The sequence below is a fragment of the Scyliorhinus canicula genome, chromosome 16 (genome assembly GCF_902713615.1).
Source record: "Scyliorhinus canicula chromosome 16, sScyCan1.1, whole genome shotgun sequence".
In the NCBI taxonomy this organism is placed as follows: Eukaryota; Metazoa; Chordata; class Chondrichthyes; order Carcharhiniformes; family Scyliorhinidae; genus Scyliorhinus; species Scyliorhinus canicula.
Genome location: NC_052161.1, coordinates 136367428 through 136387212, shown reverse-complemented (window position 1 = coordinate 136387212; position 19785 = coordinate 136367428). Strand labels below are relative to the sequence as shown.

The 19785-nt window shown below is 48.2% G+C and overlaps 2 protein-coding genes across 3 annotated transcripts in view; one reads left to right on the top strand and one right to left on the bottom strand.

Annotated features, from left to right (window-relative positions):
• Positions 1-8392, top strand: part of slc2a1a (solute carrier family 2 member 1a) — a 49585-nt gene extending 41193 nt beyond the window's left edge. Inside the window, exons 12-14 of the mRNA XM_038773718.1 lie at positions 3592-3720; positions 6925-7184; positions 7667-8392. Coding sequence (XP_038629646.1) covers positions 3592-3719 — 128 coding nt within the window. The 3' untranslated portion in view covers position 3720; positions 6925-7184; positions 7667-8392. The remainder of the gene's footprint in view (positions 1-3591; positions 3721-6924; positions 7185-7666) is intronic.
• A 2200-nt stretch (positions 8393-10592) lies between these two features.
• ca6 (carbonic anhydrase VI) overlaps positions 10593-19785 on the bottom strand; it is a 37096-nt gene continuing 27903 nt past the window's right edge. The window contains exon 9 of one of the 2 annotated variants that reach the window (XM_038773514.1): positions 10593-11421. In XM_038773514.1, the coding sequence (XP_038629442.1) occupies positions 10805-11421 (617 nt within the window). In that variant the 3' untranslated portion in view covers positions 10593-10804. The remainder of the gene's footprint in view (positions 11422-19785) is intronic. The other variant, XM_038773513.1, reaches the window with a different exon arrangement.

Here is a 19785-nt window from a genome sequence, read left to right as displayed (position 1 = left end):
CTTCTCCCCCGCAGCTACTAGACTCCTCAACGACTCCCCCTTGGACTGATCTGTTCCCTGTAAGAACACTATTCACAACGCCCTAGGCTGCTCTCGCTCATGTATTTGCTTTGTTTGGTCCCTTGTTCTGCACTGTAACCAATCACCGTTTGTCGATGTGCCATTTGTCAATGTTCTCTGTTGATTATTCTTTTGTCTACTGTGTACGTTCCCTCGGCCGCAAAAAAACACTTTTCATTGTACTTCGGTACAGGTGACAATAAATCAAATCAAATCAAAGGGGAGTTGGCGGATGTTGTGTACTTGGATTTTCAGAAGGCTTTCGGTAAGGACCCCACAGGAGATTGGTGAGCAAAAGTGCAACACATGGGATAGGAGGTAATATACATGGATTCAGAATCGGTTAACAATCAGAAAACAGAGAGAAGGATTGAACAGGTCAGTCTCACAATTGGCAGGTAATGACTCATGGGGTATCCTGCAAGGACCTTGGGCCCCAGCTGTTCACAATATATTTCAATGATTTGAATGTGGGGATCAAACGTGTTTCCAAGTTCATGGATGAGACCAAGCTAGGTGGGAATGTGTGCTGTGAAGAATACGCCAAAGCGGCTTCGAAGAGATTTGGACAGGTTTAATGAGGGGGCAGTGATGCGCGATCAATAACTACTGAAACGAAGGAGTAGTCCGAATTGAAGGCTTTAATCTACAAGATGTTTCCCCAGCAGCTTGAGTACAGAAAGAATGATGGCTGCTGGAAAACACGGGTTCTTATACCCCACCTCATTGGGCGGAGCTACCTTCGTCTTGGCCAATGAGAAAGCAACACTTGGGCCAATGAGCAGCGAGCCTTCTCCACCAATAGTAGCTCACACCCGCAGGTACCGTAGTACCTCTAGTCATACTACCACAGGCAGGAACATGGCAGATGGAATATAATGCGGAAAAATGTAAGGTTATCCACTTTGGTAGGAGGGACAGATGTCCAGAGTATTTCTTAAATGGTAAGAGATTAGAAAGTGTCAATGTACAAATGGACCCTGGGTGTCCTCATCAATAAGTTACTGAAAGCTAACATGCAGCTGCAGCAAATAATTAGGAAGGCTCATGATAGGCTTTATCGCACAAGGATTTGAGTACAGAAGTAGCAAAGTATCGCTTTAACTGTAAAGAATCTTGGTTAGATTACATCTGGAATAAGATGTGCAGTTTTTGGTTCCCTTGCCTTTAGAAGGATATTATTGCCATAGAGGGAGCGCAACAAAGGCAACAAAGGAAAGACACTTCAGACCAAGATTAGGAGATTCTTTTTTTTATGGAGAGTATTGTGAATCTTTGGAATTCTCTTCCTCAGAGGGCTGTGGAGGCTCAGCCATTGCGTATGTTTGAAGAAGAGATTGACAGATTTCTAAATATCAATGACATAATGGGATATGGGGATAGTGTGGAAAAAGACATTGAAGTAGATGATCAGCTGTGGTCGCATTACATGGCAAAGCAGGTTTACATAGATACATAGAAAATAGGAACAGGAGGGGGCCTTTTGGCCCTTCAAGCCTGCTCTGCCATTCATCACGATCATGGCTGATCATTCAACTCAATAGCCCAATCCTGCTTTCTCCCCATAACCTTTGACCCCATTTGCCCCAAGTGCTATATTTAGCGGCCTCTTGAATATATTCAATGTTTTAGCATCAACTACTTCCTCTGGTAATGAATTCCACAGGCTCACCACTCATTGGATGAAAAAATATCTCCATATCTCTGTCCGAAATGGTTTACCCTGAATCCTCAGGCTGTGAACCCTGGTTCTGGACACCCTGTCGGATGGGCTGAATGGCCTCCTCCTGCCCCTATGGTCCTTTCAGAACTTTGCCACATCTGGAAGTTGTACAAAATTCTGTAGAAATGCAAACTCATGATGCCATATGGACAAACATTGACAATAAAGACAAGGAGACCCACCTAATTTCTCGTACACACCTTGTGTACCACAACCTACACATTACTCACCCCACTCGAAAGTCATGCAATGTCAATCTGACAACACGGGATGACTTCCCTCTGTTTGATATTCTAATGAGTGGAGGAAAACAGAACGTCTTTTATTGATGGCAGCTTGATGGCATTGTGGAATTATCACTAGACTAGAAATCGAGAGACCCAGAATAATGATCTGGGGCCTGGTTCCAAATCCCACCACGGCAGATGGTGAAATTTAAATTCCATAACAAAGAAGATCTTATGATGACCACAAAACTATTGTTTTGTTACAATCTTAGTTGATGTTGTAACTGGATGGGAAGATCCCAGATCGTAACCCTGGCTCAAAAGGCCATGGGCTGGATTCTCCGATTCTCACACTAAATGCTGACGCCGGCGTGGGAATGGTGGCCTTTTGCAACCGAACGTCCGACGGAAAACGGCCATCAATCCTCTGTTTGGCTGGGAGCTAGCAGCAAGGCGGTGTAGAGCACCCGGCTCTAGCTGCCGATATGGCCGTAGAATTGTCGGGTCTCTGGCCGTGCATGCGCATGGCAGCACCCACAGCTGCCACGACAAGTAATACCATGAGAGACCCACGCCGTCGGGAAATCGGCTGGTCAGCGGCGGAGCTTCGGGGGGGAGGGCCTCGGGCAACGTCCTGAGGCCGTCGATACGGCGTGCGGCGTAGAGTACCCTTTGGCGGGAATGGAGAATCGCGAAAGCGGCGCCACCCCCGATTTCAGTGCAAACATTGATTCTCCGGCCGATCGCCAAACACGATTTCGTCGTCAGCGATCGGACAATCCCGCCCCGTAGCTTTTTCTTCTTTTAAATAGAATGTGGAGTATCAGTCACAAGACCGCAAATTACTTTTAACAAGAAGAGAGGCAGCACGGTGGCGCAGTGGTTAGCACTGTGGCCTCACGGCGCCGAGATCCCAGGTTCGACCCCAGCTACTGGGTCACTCAGTATTGTCAAACCATACTCTAACCTCCGCTTGCTTGCCTGTTTGGAGTGGGGCGCAAACCATTAACCTTCCAATTCAGAGTTGGGAGTTTGCACATTCTTCCCGTTTTTGCGTGGCTTTCGCGCCCACAACCCAAAGATGTGCAGAGTAGGTGGATTGGCCAGGCTAAATTGCCCCTTAATTGGAAAGAATGAATTGGGTACTCTAAAAAAAAAATTTTAAGATTTCACAAGAAGAAAAAACATTGACTAAACATGGAAAAATTGGATTATAATACAATACTCCTTTACATCCATGTCCAATTAGTTTTTTTTAAATTACAACTCGAGTTTACGTCCATGATTCTACACAATGTGGGATCTTGAGAGCACTTAGCTGCATGCCAGTGATACACAACTAAAACATGACCATTTGCCACAAGGAAAAAGGGAAAATGTTAGGACACCCCTACCCATTTTCTCTCGCTGATCAGAGGTACAGCATCAGCCGGGGAATAGACCGTGTGGCAATGAGGTTGAAAAAAGCATATTCAAACATAGGTAAACACGAGGAGATGGAGAAGAGATTAATTTTGAAAGATCTTTTCTGACGGTCTGATATTGTAACTAACTGAGCTCTCTTTTTTTTCTCAATACAAGGCCCCATTCCGTACGTGATTACAACAGAAATGTTTCGTCAGTCTTCCAGGCCAGCTGCCTTCATGGTGGCAGGATCTGTTCATTGGCTGTCCAACTTCACCGTGGGTCTTGTTTTCCCCATTTCTTGAGGTAGATGTCATTTAAACTTCACTTATTTTGCTTTTAAGAGTTAAGCCCAATCATTTGCAGTCTGTGATTTGAATTTAGGAAGCTTGAGCCAGACTATATCATGCAATGCTAAATTATACTTGGGAAAGCCAGAAAGGCTGCTGATGTAGGTGGTTGAGAAAGTCGTCCTGATATTCTAAAAGTTGCTCCTGTGAGTTTTGGATTAAGTCAATAGTGTATTGACCTCGGCCTCACGGTAGCATGGTGGTTAGCATCAATGCTTCACAGCTCCAGGGTCCCAGGTTCGATTCCCGGCTGGGTCACTGTCTGTGTGGAGTCTGCACGTCCTCCCCGTGTGTGTGTGGGTTTCCTCCGGGTGCTCCGGTTTCCTCCCACAGTCCAAAAAGATGTGCGGGTTAGGTGGATTGGCCATGCTAAATTGCCCGTAGTGTAAGGTTAATGGGGGGATTGTTGGGTTACGGGTATACGGGTTACGTGGGTTTAAGTGGGGTGATCATTGTTCGGCACAACATCGAGGGCCGAAGGGCCTGTTCTGTGCTGTACTGTTCTATGTTCTATGTACTTGGTTGAATTGTGTCAGGATGGGTTAGAAATATAGGGTGCGATCTAACAGCTGCCTCGCACACCCAGCTCTCCACACCCCGCAGGATCTAATGGGATCTCGCGAGATTTCGCGATCTGGATCCCGCCCACAATGGGCAGGACCTAAATTTGCATATTTAAGTGTGCAGTTAGGCACACTTAAGTGTGTCTCCACTAACCAGCCCACTTAACAGTTACATAAGTTTCAAGTTTCATCTCCACATCATAAGTTTCAAGACTCACAACTTGAACTCAAAATACTACCGGATAGAGAGAACTTGGCCAGGCTCGCTCTGGAGAGTATACGCTGTGAGTTTCCAAACTCCAAACATTCCAAATGTTGATCCCAGGGTTATCACTGCTGAAATCTCGAAAATCCCTGCTTTTTATAAGGTTTTAGTTGTTGGTTTATAGTTTATTCGTATAAACAATCTTGTAGCACATGGGTCTCATTTGTCCTGGAGAGAACTTTGTTTTCGCTGTTTCATAACAGTGTTATCTAGTCGCAAGTTGTCCTGTCTGTTGCCACAAAATTAATTCTGCTGAGTTGCAGTTTACTCCCACACAAATCTGTTAGCCTCTTTTACCAGCATGCCTCACTGCACAATGTTAGCCATTGTCCCCGTCAGTGGACTGTATCCTAGTCTAGAGCCACACTTACCTTTTACCATAGGAGGGATATCTGCGGCAATCTCGCTCTGGACCCAGTATTCCGAGGTGATGTTCTGGCCTCCACTGACCCAGACTGTGTGGTGAGGGATTAAGACCCTGACTTGGAGTTGGCAATGCTACCACTGAGCTTGTGGCCATTTTGTCCAGAGGCGACTGTTCCTTTGATGCTCACTCAGTATTGTCAAACCATACTCTAACCTCCGCTTGCTTGCCTGTTTGGAGTGGGGCTCAAACCATTAACCTTCCAATTCAGAGTTGGGAGTTATCACTAAGCTAATGGCTCACACCCTCATTGGTTAACTAGTCTCTCGCTCTCAGTCTTTTCATGCATTTAATGTTATGGGAACTTGGGGGAAGATATGGGGGCCTCACGGTAGCATGGTGGTTAGCATCAATGCTTCACAGCTCCAGGGTCCCAGGTTCGATTCCCGGCTGGGTCACTGTCTGTGTGGAGTCTGCACGTCCTCCCCGTGTGTGCGTGGGTTTCCTCCGGGTGCTCCGGTTTCCTCCCACAGTCCAAAGATGTGCGGGTTAGGTGGATTGGCCATGCTAAATTGCCCGTAGTGTAAGGTTAATGGGGGGATTGTTGGGTTACAGGTATACGGGTTACGTGGGTTTAAGTAGGGTGATCATTGCTCGGCACGACATTGAGGGCCGAAGGGCCTGTTCTGTGCTGTACTGTTCTATCTATCTATTTCCTCTGGTCATGAGAAATACTGCCGATTTGTCTAATTGCATTCTGGCAAGGTTACATTTTTAGCTGCACCATATTTAGTTGCTTCCATCTATAACCACTTCCTATTCCTTGCGATTTTATGAATATTTATTTTAACGAGGGCAGGGTTCACCAAAATGTTAATTATGCTTTTTCAAAATAAATTTAGAGTGCCCAATTCAATTTTTTCCAATTGAGGGGCAATTTAGCTTGGCCAATCCACCTAGCCTGCACATCTTTGGGGGTTGTGGGGGTGAAACCCACGCAGACACGGGGAGAATGTGCAAACTCCACACGGACAGTGACCCAGAGCCGGGATCGAACCTGGGACCTCGGCGTCGTGAGACAGCAGTGCTAACCACTGCGCCACCGTGCTGCCCTAATTATGCTTTTTTCCCCCCCAAATAAACCTACTTAGTCAGGACTTTGTTGCAATGTATGTCTGCCATGAGTTGTCCTGCGCGATCATTATAAATGGACATTATTTATTTATTTATTATACGTTCATGAGAATAGAGGATTGCAAGGAGAGGCCAGAATTTATTTCCCATGCCTATTTGCCCTTGCTTTCTTGAACTGCTGCAGTCAATCTGGTGCTGGTATACACATAGTCCTGTTAGGTAGGGAGTTCTAGGATGTTGACCCAGCGATATAGTTCCAAATCAGGTTGGTTGTGGCTTGGGAAAGGGGCTTTCAGGTGGTGACGTTCCATTGCATCTGCTCCCCTCGTCCATCTGGGGGGCCGAGGTCGCGGAGTTGGAATGAGCGGCCGATGGTGCAATCTGTTCATTGCATTCAGTGAGATTATTAATGGTTGGGAATGAAAGGGGCAGCACGGTAGCATGGTGGTTAGCATAAATGCTTCACAGCTCCAGGGTCCCAGGTTCGATTCCCGGCTGGGTCACTGTCTGTGCGGAGTCTGCACGTCCTCCCCGTGTGTGCGTGGGTTTCCTCCGGGTGCTCCGGTTTCCTCCCACAGTCCAAAGATGTGCGGGTTAGGTGGATTGGCCATGCTAAATTGCCCGTAGTGTCCTAAAAAGTAAGGTTAAGTGGGGGGTTGTTGGGTTACGGGTATAGGGTGGATACGTGGGTTTGAGTAGGGTGATCATGGCTCGGCACAACATCGAGGGCCAAAGGGCCTGTTCTGTGCTGTACTGTTCTATGTCTAAAGTTGGGAAGTAAGTAGATACTGATCATCTTCACATGTTTGACTTGCAAAAGAATTATTCTTTCAGAAAGGGCTCGGTGAATATAGTTTCATCATCTTCGGAGGTATCTGCCTCGCGACCTTTGTTTACATCTTCGTCGTCATTCCCGAAACGAAAAGCAAAACGTTCCTGGAAATCACGCAAATGCTGGCGAAGAGGAACAAGGCTGAAATCAAACTGGAACTGGAGCACCTGAAACTGAGTGAGAGGGAAGCAGGAGAATGCAAAGCAGCGAAGAACACGAAACTCTAGCTCAGCCGTGATGCCCTTGGAGTTTAAACTGGGAGGTGCAGTATTAGTAACAAGCACATTAGCTCTGTCGACTTCCTTTGTCTGCCAAAAGTGCTAATCCATTACAAACAAATCGATACAAACAAATGACGAATTGGAAGCATGGGAGGCCACTCGGCCCCTCAAGCTTGCTCTGCCATTCCATAAGATCATGGCTGATCCGCTTGTAACCTCAACCCCACGATCCTGCCTAACCACCGATAAACTTTCACCCCCTTGTTATTGTAACAGGCAGGTGAATCAGTAAACCTCCTTCCTCAATCTCTCCTGCCTCCTGAACAATGTGCTTTAAAAACTACCCCTTTGACCGAGCTTACGGACATCTGCCCTAATGTCTGCTCCTTTGGCGCAGTGTCAATTATTGTCTGGCTATGCTCCTACATTCTGCCTCAGGGATGTTGGAACACGTTAAAGGCACGAAATGTAAATGTACGATGTGGTCAGTCCCGCGGCATTTCAACTGATTTGTTTCTTTCAGACTGGACCTCTGCTGTTCGGCGATTTGTCGACGATACGAAAAACTAAATACGATGCTGACTGTGATACATTCTCATAACGAATTGAAGGCAAAGATTTCGAACAATCGTCCCATCACGCGAGCAAGAAACAGGCGACTGGCAAATGCACCTTGGGATACTTTGCTATTTTAAAGGCGTTACATAGCACAAGTTGTTGTTGTTTACTAAACGTAGCTGCCAAAGAAATGACAGTATATAAACCAGGGTCTGACCAAGACATTGGTTGAAATTCTCCAATAGTTTCAATTTCTGTAATAATTTTATAAATCGGCAGGTCTCTAAAATGTTGAAACTTGGCTGTCACTGATGTACTGAAGCTGCAACATTTCAAGCCCTTATTATTATTTTTTATTTTGCCCGGGTTGAGGGTCCAGGTCACTTTCCATTGGAAATAAGTAGTTTATATGCAACCCCTGGTGAGACTTGGTTGAAAAAGATCAAGAGCACCTTGTAACTTCAGCATTTTAACATCTATCAGACATGTGGTTCAACTTCATATCATTATTCTGAACAGTTTAAAAGCTGCTGTTTAAATTAATTCACTGGCATTTCCAACCACTTTATATTTTTTAATAATCAGAAAAGCTTCAGAATTTGATTTAAAATCATGAAATCGAATAATATCTTTAAGCTTGTAAAATATTATGTGAGTTATACCAGGATGATAAAAATGAACTATTTCTTTATTGCGACTTCCTACCTTTTTTTATATCTGATACTTCCCGTGCTACCCCCAGATGGGCCGAGTCCCCGAAACGGTGAACCCCTTGGGTGGGATTCTTCATAGCTCGACGGCAAAATCATGATCGGGGGGGAGAATGGACTCCAACGCCAAAATCGGGGCTGGCGCCGGTTTGACGCTGGTCCGCCATTCTCCGCCCCTCCAAAATGGCGTCACTGTGATGCGCGTTGCCACGTCATCGGACAGCCCACCCACGATGCTCCAGCCCTGATGGGCCGAGTTCCCGACAGCGGGGGACACGTGTGGTCTGATGCGGCGTGCTGGTTGCGGACTGTGTCATGATCCGCGCCACTGGCCAGGGGGGAGGGGGGTGCGCCTGCTAGGATTGGGGGGGATTGGTGGGGGGTGGTCACGGGGGTGGCTAGGGGGCGGGCTGTGGGGTCGGGTTATGCCGGTTAGGTTAATGGGCATGGCTGGCGCACGATCGCCAGCCATGCGCATGCGTGGCCCGGGGCCCAGCCATTCTCTGGCCGTTTTTGGCATAATCCGCAGGAGTTTCACATGCTGCCGGTGCTAGCTCCTCGCCGGTACCTGAATCGGTGAGGGTTTCGCACCGATTTGCCAGTCGTGAAATACCACGGGTCTCACGCCTTTGTTGGCATTTAGCCAAAGGAACGGAGAAATCCACCCCTTATTCTTATTTTTAAACTGTGCCCCCATGACAAGAAAATTCCTCTCAATTTCTACCCTGTCAAGCCCCCTCAGGATCTTTTGAGTTTCAACAGGGTCACATCTCATACTTCTAAACTCACAGTCGTTTGATTGTACAAAACTTTAGCATTGCTGAAAAGAGCGACATGTTGCCGAAGTTTTTTATCTTGCACTCATCGAGAAAAATGAAAGAATGCCAAGTTTCAGATGAGCATGTTTATTCATACAACAGGAGAAAAGGATGCTGATTGGTTGACAAGTCGACTCTGATTGGCCAAAGCCTTACTATGGACAAGCAAAGGGAACTATAGAGTCTCCAAATTCCTGGGTAATTCAGAGAAGAAACAGGGCCTGAACATATTGCTTCTGTTTGCAAAGAATAGGCTCCTGTGTATGAATGGATGTTACTTCAACAAGCGTAAATGAGCTATAGTACAAGCTCAACTCATTTTCTTATATCAGTTGCTCAGTGTAGTTACCAGTACATTCAGGATTGTTCAGCAAGTGCTCCCAATCATGGAATCACATCTGGATGTTGTGTTTTGGGTTTTGCAAGTGTGGGATGGTTGATTATGGTCTGTACTCTGATTGTTACAAAGAACTGGAAGGTAGCGACTGCATCTCCCAATCCCACCATTTATAGAATGGGGGCTCCTGCTCCCCTTTCCTCCTTTATCACCACCAATTTAGTCTAGTCCGGCCCAGTCCACCAATTCACCAGTCCAACTATGTTCAGGTTAAGTAGATTGGCCGTGATAAAATTGTCCCTCAGGTCATGTGCAGGTAAGGTGGGGTTACAGGGAAAGGGGGGGGGAATGGGCCTAAGTATGGTGCTTTTTCAGAGGGTTGGTGCAGACTCGATGGGCCAAATGGCCTCCTTCTGCACTGTAGGGATTCTACGGTTCTAATTCCTCCTCCGCCTCTTCACTGGACTTCTTATCTCCTCACTCAGCCCATTGTGCAATTGCCCCTCCCCTCCCCAGCCTCCGCTTACCAATGACACTGGCAGCTTGCCAATCCTCGTTAACGTTCACCAGCTGACACTTTGTACCTTGCTGACTAATCGGAACTAAAGCTCAAGGCCCAATATTGGGGCTGCATCAGGCAGGAACACTTCCGTGTCATATACCCAACTAGGTGTGCGCCTGAAACACTACCTCAAAGTTTGTTGTGATGATGTCATGAAGGGTTTATTGGTTAACATTTCACTAACCTCATTAGGGGGGCGGAAGGTGGGTTCTACCTAAGATGGCAAGCATTGATTTCCGTTTTTAAGTCACTGTCAGTTTTTAGGGGATTTAGTTTAGTTTTTTTCCCAGGGTAAAATTTAATACATGTGAGTGGCGGTACGGTGGAGCATTGGTTAGCACTGCTGCCTCACAGCGCCGAACACCCGGGTTCGATCCCGACCATGGGTCACATGTCCGTTTGGAGTTAGCACATTCTCCCCGTGTCTGCATGGGTCTCAACCCCCCCCCCCCCACCCCCCACAACCCAAAAAGATGTAGGTGGATTGGCCACGCTAAATTGTCCCTTAATTGGAACAAACAAATTGGATGCTCTAAATCTCTTTCTTCTATTGTGTATTTTGGTCCATTGTTTTGGATGATTTTGTTTAATATGACATTTTTTTAAATAACATATTTTTTAAAATCATTGCCCCTCCCCTCCCCCAGTGAGTGGCCGAACATTCACTTGAAATGAATTACCCCAAACAACTGTTGTCCTCGACAAGTTTCACCTCACCGAACAATGTGGAGGAACTCTTCCCCCAACCGACAATATTTCCCCTCTTCCATCTGTATCTGCATTCCATTAAATTTCGAATTTCCGAGGGGCTGAGAATATAATCCCAGATGTTAACAGTGGTAATGTCGCCAATAAAAGCATCAGATGACATGTCCTCGATACCATCTTGATCTTTGCCCAGCAGCAGTGTTCCACCTGCTTTAAGAACGTACCCTTTCTGAATATAATTCACCCTTCCAGACAACCCATTATTCCACATTTCCGCAACGCCCGATTGAGATTTCCACGTCACGCACAAGTGCACCCATTCGTTTGGACTGGAATGCAAAGGCACGTTTGCAAAGTGCCCCCCAATCCACAGCCCCCAGTCGAGACCCACAGAGATAACGAGTTCATTGTCACTGTCCCCTGTTGCGTAGGACAGCAGAATCCTTGGCTGGAAATCCCTGGTCCTGAGCCGCATGCAGAGGGTAAAGGAACTGAGACCCATGCTGCCCAGAGTTTGGATCTTGACGTAGCCCGCAAGGCTTTCCTTGGAGAAGTGGAACATGGGGTGCGAAGCCACCTCGCTGCCTTTGAAATCAATCGCAAAAAAAAAAAAATCATTAGCCGTTTGCTCACTCCAGCTTCATTCTCTGATTTATTCCACACCACAAGATGCAAAAATGAATATTAATAGGTGGGAACTTCTTGCGCTCTGTGCCAATATCAAATCAATTAACTCCAATGCAGAACTCAACTTCACAGTAACTTCACTGCAGTGTTAATGTAAGCCTACTTCTGACAATAAAGATTATTATTATTAAAACTTCAGAAAAATGCTGCCAACGGTACTCCTTTGACTTCTGTTCTCCCCCTTGGAGTAAACCCACCAGTTTAATGTTGAAATAGGAATTACAAACAAAAAGTGCTGGGGAAACACAGCAGGACGGGCAGCATCTGTGGAGAGAGAAGCAGAGTTAACATTGTGTCCAAAATAGGCCATGTTCGGGGTGTCGGACCAGCCGGGGTTGGAAATGGGCGCGGAGGCAGATGTTGTAGCCTTCGCCTTGTTGATCGCCCAAAGGCGGATCCTGATAGGTTGGAGAGCAACCTCTCCACCCTGTGCCCTGGCGTGGCGGGGGGACCTGTTGGAATTCTTGACTCTTGAGATGGTTACGTTTGAACTGAGGGGAAGGATGGAGAGGTTCTACAATTCATGGGCATTATTCATTATGCACTTTCAAGAACTGGATAACATCGAACATTAGTTGGGGCGGGCGGGTGGGAGGGTTGGCGAGAGGGGGGGCTGTGTGTGTTAATGGCGACTATGGGTGATCCCTGATTCCTTTTTGTCATTTGTTTGTATGAACGTGCAGGTTTGGTGGGAGGATGGGATCGTTGTTATTGATATGGGGATTGACGTATTTGTTACTGATCATTGTTTATTGCTGGGGGGGGATGTGTAAATTTGGGAGAAAATGTGAAAAAGGAGAATAAAAAAATATTTTCAAAAAACCATTTGGTCCAAAATGACTAATCTTCGTAGGTCCCAAGAAGAGGCAATGGAGTTCTGAGCATGCGTCATATAGGACCCGAGACATTCACTCTTCTCTCTCCACAGGTGCCGCAGGACCCGCTGAGCATTCCCAGCACTTCCTGCTTTGATTCAGGGGCTGGTTTAGCTCACTGAGCTAAATCGCTGGCTTTTAAAGCAGACCAAGCAGGCCAGCAGCACGGTTCCAGTCCCGTACCAGGCGCCGGAATGTGGCGTCTAGGGGCTTTTCACAGTAACTTCATTGAAGCCTACTCGTGACAATAAGCAATTTTCATTTCATTTGATTCCCGATCTCCGGATTACACAGCATTTTCATTTTATTTTCCTGATGAATTATGAATGGCCTTCGTGCCTTTGCAGTTCCTGTGTCTGAGCAGGCAATTTTAATTTGTGTCTGTCAATAGTCTGATCTACATTGGGCAGCATGGTAGCATTGTGGATAGCACAATTGCTTCACAGCTCCAGGGTCCCAGGTTTGATTCCGGCTTGGGTCACTGTCTGCGCGGAGTCTGCACATCCTCCCCGTGTCTGCGTGGGTTTCCTCCGGGTGCTCCGGTTTCCTTCCACAGTCCAAAGATGTGCAGGTTAGGTGGATTGGCCATGATAAATTGTCCCTTAGTGTCCAAAATTGCCCTTAGTGTTGGGTGGGGTTATTGGGTTATGGGGATAGGATGGAGGTGTTGACCTTGGGTAGGTGCTCTTTCCAAGAGCCGGTGCAGACTCGATGGGCCGAATGGCCTCCTTCTGCACTGTAAATTCTATGATCTACAGCATTAATATTGACGTCTGCACTTGGGGCTGGTTTAGCTCACAAGGCTAAATCGCAGGCTTTTAAAGCAGACCAAGCAGGCCAGCAGCACGGTTCGATTCCCGTACCAGCCTCCCCGGACAGGCGCCGGAATGTGGCGACTAGGGGCTTTTCACAGTAACTTCATCGAAGCCTATTCGTGACAATAAGCGATTTTCATTTCATTTTCACTTTCAGTCAAATCGACCATCATTTTTGGCCTCATTATTTTCCCCCTAATCTCAAATACAAATTCCAAACTGATCTTCATCTTTCATCCCAAAATTGCTCTTCTGTCTACAATTCGCAAATCACTGCTCCCACATTAGAAAAGCTCTTTCAATACTTCAGACACATTCCTGAATTAATGGGTGATCGTTCTCTTCACCCGAGCCTTCACCCTCTTCTTCTTCCCAATTCTTTTTTTTTACTCCATAACGGTTAGTGGTGCCCGAATTAATTCTTCTTCTGCTCCTCTTAAACTTCGAATACACCGGTGTAGATTTTAATCTTCATCCCCTGGGTGGTAACTTGGTGGGGCAGGTTCGAGGGCTGGGGTTTTACAGCCCTTCCCTGGGTGGGATTGCCAGTCCAGCCAAAGGTGACAATGACCCCCCCCTTCCTGCCCCCCCTCCTGCCCCCCGCCCCCCTCCTCCCCTCCCTCCCCCCTCCCTCCCACCCCCCTCCTGCCCCCCGCCCCCCTCTCCCGCCCCCCTCGTCCCCTCCCTCCCCCCACCCTCCCGCCCCCCTCTCCTGCCCCCCTCCCGCCCCCCTCCCCCTCACACCCCCTCCCTCCCGCCCCCCTCACACCCCCTCCCCCCCACCCTCCCCCCTCCCTCCCGCCCCCTCCCCCCCCCCCTCCCCCCCGCCCCCCCCCCCCCCCCCGCCCCCCTCCCGCCCCCTCCCCCCTCACACCCCCCTCCCCCCGCCCCCCCCACCCTCCCCCCTCCCCCCCACATCCGCGCCCCCCCCACCCTCCCTCCCGCCCCCCTCCCCCCACCCTCCCCCTCCCTCCCGCCCCCCTCCCCTCCACCCTCCCGCCCCCCTCCCCCTCACACCCCCCCCGCCCCCCTCCCCCCCCACCCTCCCCCCTCCCTCCCGCCCCCCCTCCCCCCCACCCTCCCGCCCACCCCTCTCCCCCCCCCCCCACCCCCCCCCCCCCCCCCCCCCCCCCCACCCCCACACCAAGCTGGCAGTGAGGCAGGCGGGCCGGGCAAAACATCGCAAACTATGGTTTTCCAAAGTGCAGGTTGTGACCTGCGAGTGGGTCATGGACAGGTGTTGGGAGAGTTGCCGAGCGATCGGCAGCGCCGTTCCTGCGGTGGTTCCGATCGCAGGATAAGCATCCAACGGCCGCTACCGGTTTTTTCATTGAGAATGGCTGCCGCCTTTCAAATGCAAATAAATGGGGTTTTGTGGAGTCTTCCGGCCAGAAGCAGCAGCAGAGAGCAGGCATGCGTCCTACACGCACACGTGACGTCAAGGTACCTGTTTTGGCGCCAAATCATGGAGCAGTGATGCTTCCATTTTCCAGCTGCTGGCAAGCAAGGCAAGTGAACTGGCACAGTGGTTAGCATTGCTGCCTACGACACTGAAGACCCGGGTTCAAATCCTGGCCCTGGGTCACTGTCCGTGTAGTGTTTGCACATTCTCCCCGTGTCTGCGTGGGTTTCACCCCCCCCCCCCCATCCCAAAGATGTGCAGGATAGGTAGATGGCCATTCTAAATTACCCCTTAATTGGAAAAACTAATTGGGTACTCTAAATTTATTTTTAAAAACTGTGAAGTTGAATGGTTTTCTTAAAAGTAAGAGACGGCCAGTTTACCTATTGGACAGGGTCTCACAACAGAATCTGCTGGAGAGAGCTGCACAGGAGAGTCCGGTGAAGAACAGAGCAGTGCTAGTTGTAGCTCTGTACAGAGGTCCAGGGCCTCTGGTTAGCAGCCTACAAAGAAAAAACTTAATTCAGGAACAAGGCAATATAAAGATTTGAAAGAGAAGTGGTGGGTGAAAAATTCCTTTTGAGGTTGAAACCTCAGAGTCTTGTTAATTTACAGCTGACTGCAAATTAAAAGACTACACTGCTGTATCTGACCTGTGATACCACACGTAAAAATAAGCCAAAAGCCCACGAGGCTGTCAGCATTCTAGAATGGCATCTCTCAGGCGTATCCGGCGCTGAGTAAAACAAGCATTTTGTTGCCATTGCCCTTCACGACGGCCGACATGTGCAAAGTTGCATTTTCCTTTATCATAAAGATGAAGACGGCACAAAGGAACCAGCTGAAGTCAGCACCGGATTTGTGGATTGTCCTCTCCTGCTGTGAACGTGATTGGAGTGAGGTTGTGAGGGCCAAGCAGGCTCCCTTTTTGCATCATTAAAGGTAAACGAACGTGACGTGTGTCACGAAAGTCGCTTGACATGGGTCCCAAGGGTCATCCGGTTGTCAAAGGTGGGTCCCGGTCTAAGAAGTTTGAAAAACACCGCTCTAGGATGCTTGTCGACGGATAGATACTAGATCATCGTTTCCCCACCATATTCAGCTCTTAATTTCCTTTTAGCTTCCTCAGTCTTTGGCTCATCCTTTCAATCATCAAGCATTTAACAACCAATTTGGTGAATCATTATTTCTCAATTTATTTTCATTGATCCAACTCTTCGATGCTGATGGCATCCAGCACTTCCAGTCTCGGTCCTTCTATATATCTCAACCCACAGTCGAATGTTTACGGGTTTCCGCAGTAATGGTTAACAACCAAATTGTCAGCATTAAATCTAAACTCTAAATGGTATTACGTTAACACCTAGTGACAGATTATTGATACTGCAACTGTTGAAATGCTGATGCTTCTGCCAGCTTTGACAGCATCGCAGAATAACGCAGTGAATCAATCCGCATTTGAAAGGCAGGTTAATGATTTGTCAAATGTTAACACATCTAAATCTTTGGGATGTGCGCAGATGTGCTGTGTGTGAACCCAGAACGTTTTGCTTTTCGTTCCAATCTCCAGCTTTTTTTTTTATCTTGGCTTCCCTCTGGCATGACTCTTCCCGTTCCAATTTTAGGGAAGCAGAGTTTCATCCTAAAGGGAGCAAATGTTCGACAGCTTGAATTCTGACCGATACTAAACTGCAGCAAGGACAGGGGATTGGCTGTCAACAGTGACCTCCCCCCCGCCCATCTTTCCGATGCTGCATTCCTCAATCGGGCATTGAGTGCCTTTGCATGAGGGGAGCAGTTCCCCCCCCCCCCCCCCCCCCCCCCCCGGGAGTGGATAAGTAACGCTGCATAGGTCAGCTTGAGCTGTGATCCCTGCATGTTGAGCCGCTCTTGGAGACAAGGTGAGGGGGGCCCTTGAGTGGCCCAGATAAAGGATTCAATAGGCGGCAGGGCAGGAAGGTTCATGCACAGGCCTCCTGCCATTGACCTAATCGAGTTGGAAGTAGGAAGGCGGCAGTACCCTTCCTGCCTAATTTAATGCTCCCACTGGGGACTGTCATTGAATCCCATCCTCCCTCACTGGCTAGTGGAGCATTACACAATTTTGGACAGAAGACATAACACATCTCATCTTAACACAGAGAACTCTCTGTGGGCAGCATGGTAGCATAGTGGTTAGCACAAATGCTTCACAGCTCCAGGGTCCCAGGTTCGATTCCGGCTTGGGTCACTGTCTGTGTGGAGTCTGCACGTTCTCCCCGTGTCTGCGTGGGTTTCCTCCGGGTGCTCCGGTTTCCTCCCACAGTCCAAAGATGTGCAGGTTAGGTGAATTGGCCATGATAAATTGCCCTCAGGGTCCAAATTGCCCTTAGTGTTAGGTGGGGTTACTGGGTTATGGGGATAGGGTGGAGATATGGGCTTGGGTAGGGTGCTCTTTCCAAGAGCTGGTGCACACTCGATGGGCCAAATGGCCTCCTTCTGTATTCTAAATTCTATGAAAAATATGTCTATGAACTCTTAGTTTCTCATAACCAATTGCCCTTCAGCCTTCAAATTAATTTGGTGATTATTTTCTGGACCAGGAATAAAAGGGTTAAATTATGAGAACAGATCTCACAAATTAGGCTTCAATTCCCTTGAATACGGAAGATTAACGTTTGACCCAATTGTGATGTTTGAGATGATTAAAGGAGGCGATAGAGGAACTCGAGATAAATCTTCCTCTGGTGAGGGAGTCCTGAAATAGGGTGTGAAATCCTAAAGCAATATCTTAAAATTACAGCTTGGCTGTTGAGGGATAACGTTAGGAGACATTTCTTCACCCTGAAGGCATTGGAAATCTGTATTCACTCCCAGAAAACCTTCCCAGGCGAAGGTAATTGAAAATGTCACCACCGCCTCAGGTAGACTTTTGTTCAGCAAGAACGTGAGGAGGTACAGGACCAAGGCAGGTATTTTACATTATTCACAGGATGTGGGCATCACTGGCTAGATCAGTATTTATTGCCCATTTCTAACTGACCTTGAGAAGATGGTGGTGAGCCATATTCTTAAACAGCTGCAGTCCCTGAGGTGTAGGTACATCCACTGTGCTGTTAGGGAGGAAACTCCAGGATTTTCACCCAGCAACAGTGAAGGAACGGCAATATATTTTAATAATAATAATCTTTATTGTCACAGGTAGGCTTACGTTAGCACTGCAATGAAGTTACTGTGAAAGTGAGGAAGGCATGTAGCTTGGCGAGCAACCTGCAGTTGGTGGTGTTCCCATGTGCCTCCTAGGTGGTAGATGCTGCAAGCTGGAAGGTGCTGCTGAAGGAGTATCAAAGGGGCAGCGGTGACTTGCAGACGGTGCACATGGCTGCCACTGTACGTCAGTGGTGGAGGGAGTGAATGTTTAGATTGGGTGGATGGGGTGTCAAGCAAGTGGGCCATTTTGTCCTGGCAGTGTCGAGCTCCTTGAGTGTTGTTGGAGCTGCACTCATCCAGGCAAGCGGAGAGTATTCCATTACACTCCTGAGTTGTGCCTTGTAGATGGTGGACAGGCTTTGGGGGGTCAGGAGGTGAGTTACTCGCTGACCTGCTCTTGTAGCCACAGTAATTATATGGTTGGTCCAGTTCAGTTTCTGGTCAATGGTAATCCTCAAGGTGTTAATAGTGGGCAATTCAGCGATGGGGATGTCATTGAATGTCAAGGAGCAATGGTTAGATTCTCTCTTGTTGGAGATGGTTATTGCCTGGCGCTTGTGTGGCACAAATGTAACTTGCCACTTATCAGCCCAAACCGTGGATATTGTTCAGGTCTTGCTATATTTGGAGATGGATCTGAACTGCTTCAGTATCTGTGGAGTCGCGAATGGTGCTGAACATTGTGCAGTCATCAGTGAACATCCCCACTTCTGACCTTGTGATGGAAGGGTCATCGGTAAAGCAACTGAACATGGTTGGGCCTGGGGCACTACCCTGAGGAACTCCTGTAGTGATGTCCTGGGACTGAGATGATCGACAGCCAACAATCACAACCATCTTCCTTTCTGTTAGATATGACACTAACCAGCAGAGAGTGTGTCTCCCCCCCCCCCCCCCCCCCCCCCCCCCCTCCAATTCCCATTGACTCCAGTTAGCTATGGCTCTTTGATCCCACACTCCAACTAACGCTGCCTTGATGTCAGGTACAGTCCCTCAAACCTCACCTTTGAACTTCAGCTTTTTGTCCATCTTTGACCCAAGGCTGTAATGAGGTCAGGAGCTGAGTGACCCTGGCAGAACCCAAACTGAGTGTCCGTGAGCAGGTAATTGCAAAGTGCCGCTTGATAGCACTGTTGATGACTCCTTCCATCACTTTGCTGATGATTGAGAGTAGACTAACGGAGTGGTAATTGGCCAGGTTGGATTTGTCCTGCTTTTTGTGTACAGGACACACCTGGGCAATTTTCCACATTGCCGGGTAGGTGCCAGTGTTGTAGCTGTACTGGAACAGCTTGGCTCGGGGTGCGGCATGTTCTGGAGCACATGTCTTCAGTACTATTTCTGGAATGTTATCAGGGACCCTAGTCTTTGCAGTATCCAGTGCCTACAGCTGTTTCTTGATATCACGTGGTGAATCAAATTGGCTGAAGACTGACAGCTGCGATTCTGAGGACCTCGGGAGGAGACCGAGATGGATCATCCACTCAGCACTTATTGCAGGAGATGTTGCAAACTTCAGCCTTCTCTTTTGTGCTCATGTGCTAGACTCCTCCATCTTTGAGGATGAGGATATTTTTGGAGCGTCCTCCTCCAGTGAGTTGCTTAATTGGCCACCACCATTCACGATAGAATGTGGCTGGACGGCAGAGCTCAGATATGATCTGTTGGTTGTGTATGTTGCCTGGCACACAAGTAGTCCTGTGTTGTAGCTTCGCCAGGTTGACACCTCATTTTTCAGTATGCCTGGCGTTGCTCCTGGCAAGCCCTCCTGCACTCTTCATTGAACCAGGGGTGATCCCCTGGCTTGGCGGTAATGGTAGAGTGGGGGATATGCCAGGCCATGAGGTTACAGATTGTGGTCGAGTACAATTCTGTTGTGGCTGATGGCCCACAGCTCCTCACGGCTGCCCAGTTTTGAGTTGCTGGATCTGTTCTCAGTCTCTCCCATTTAGCAGGGTGGTAGTGCCTCGCGATGAAGGGG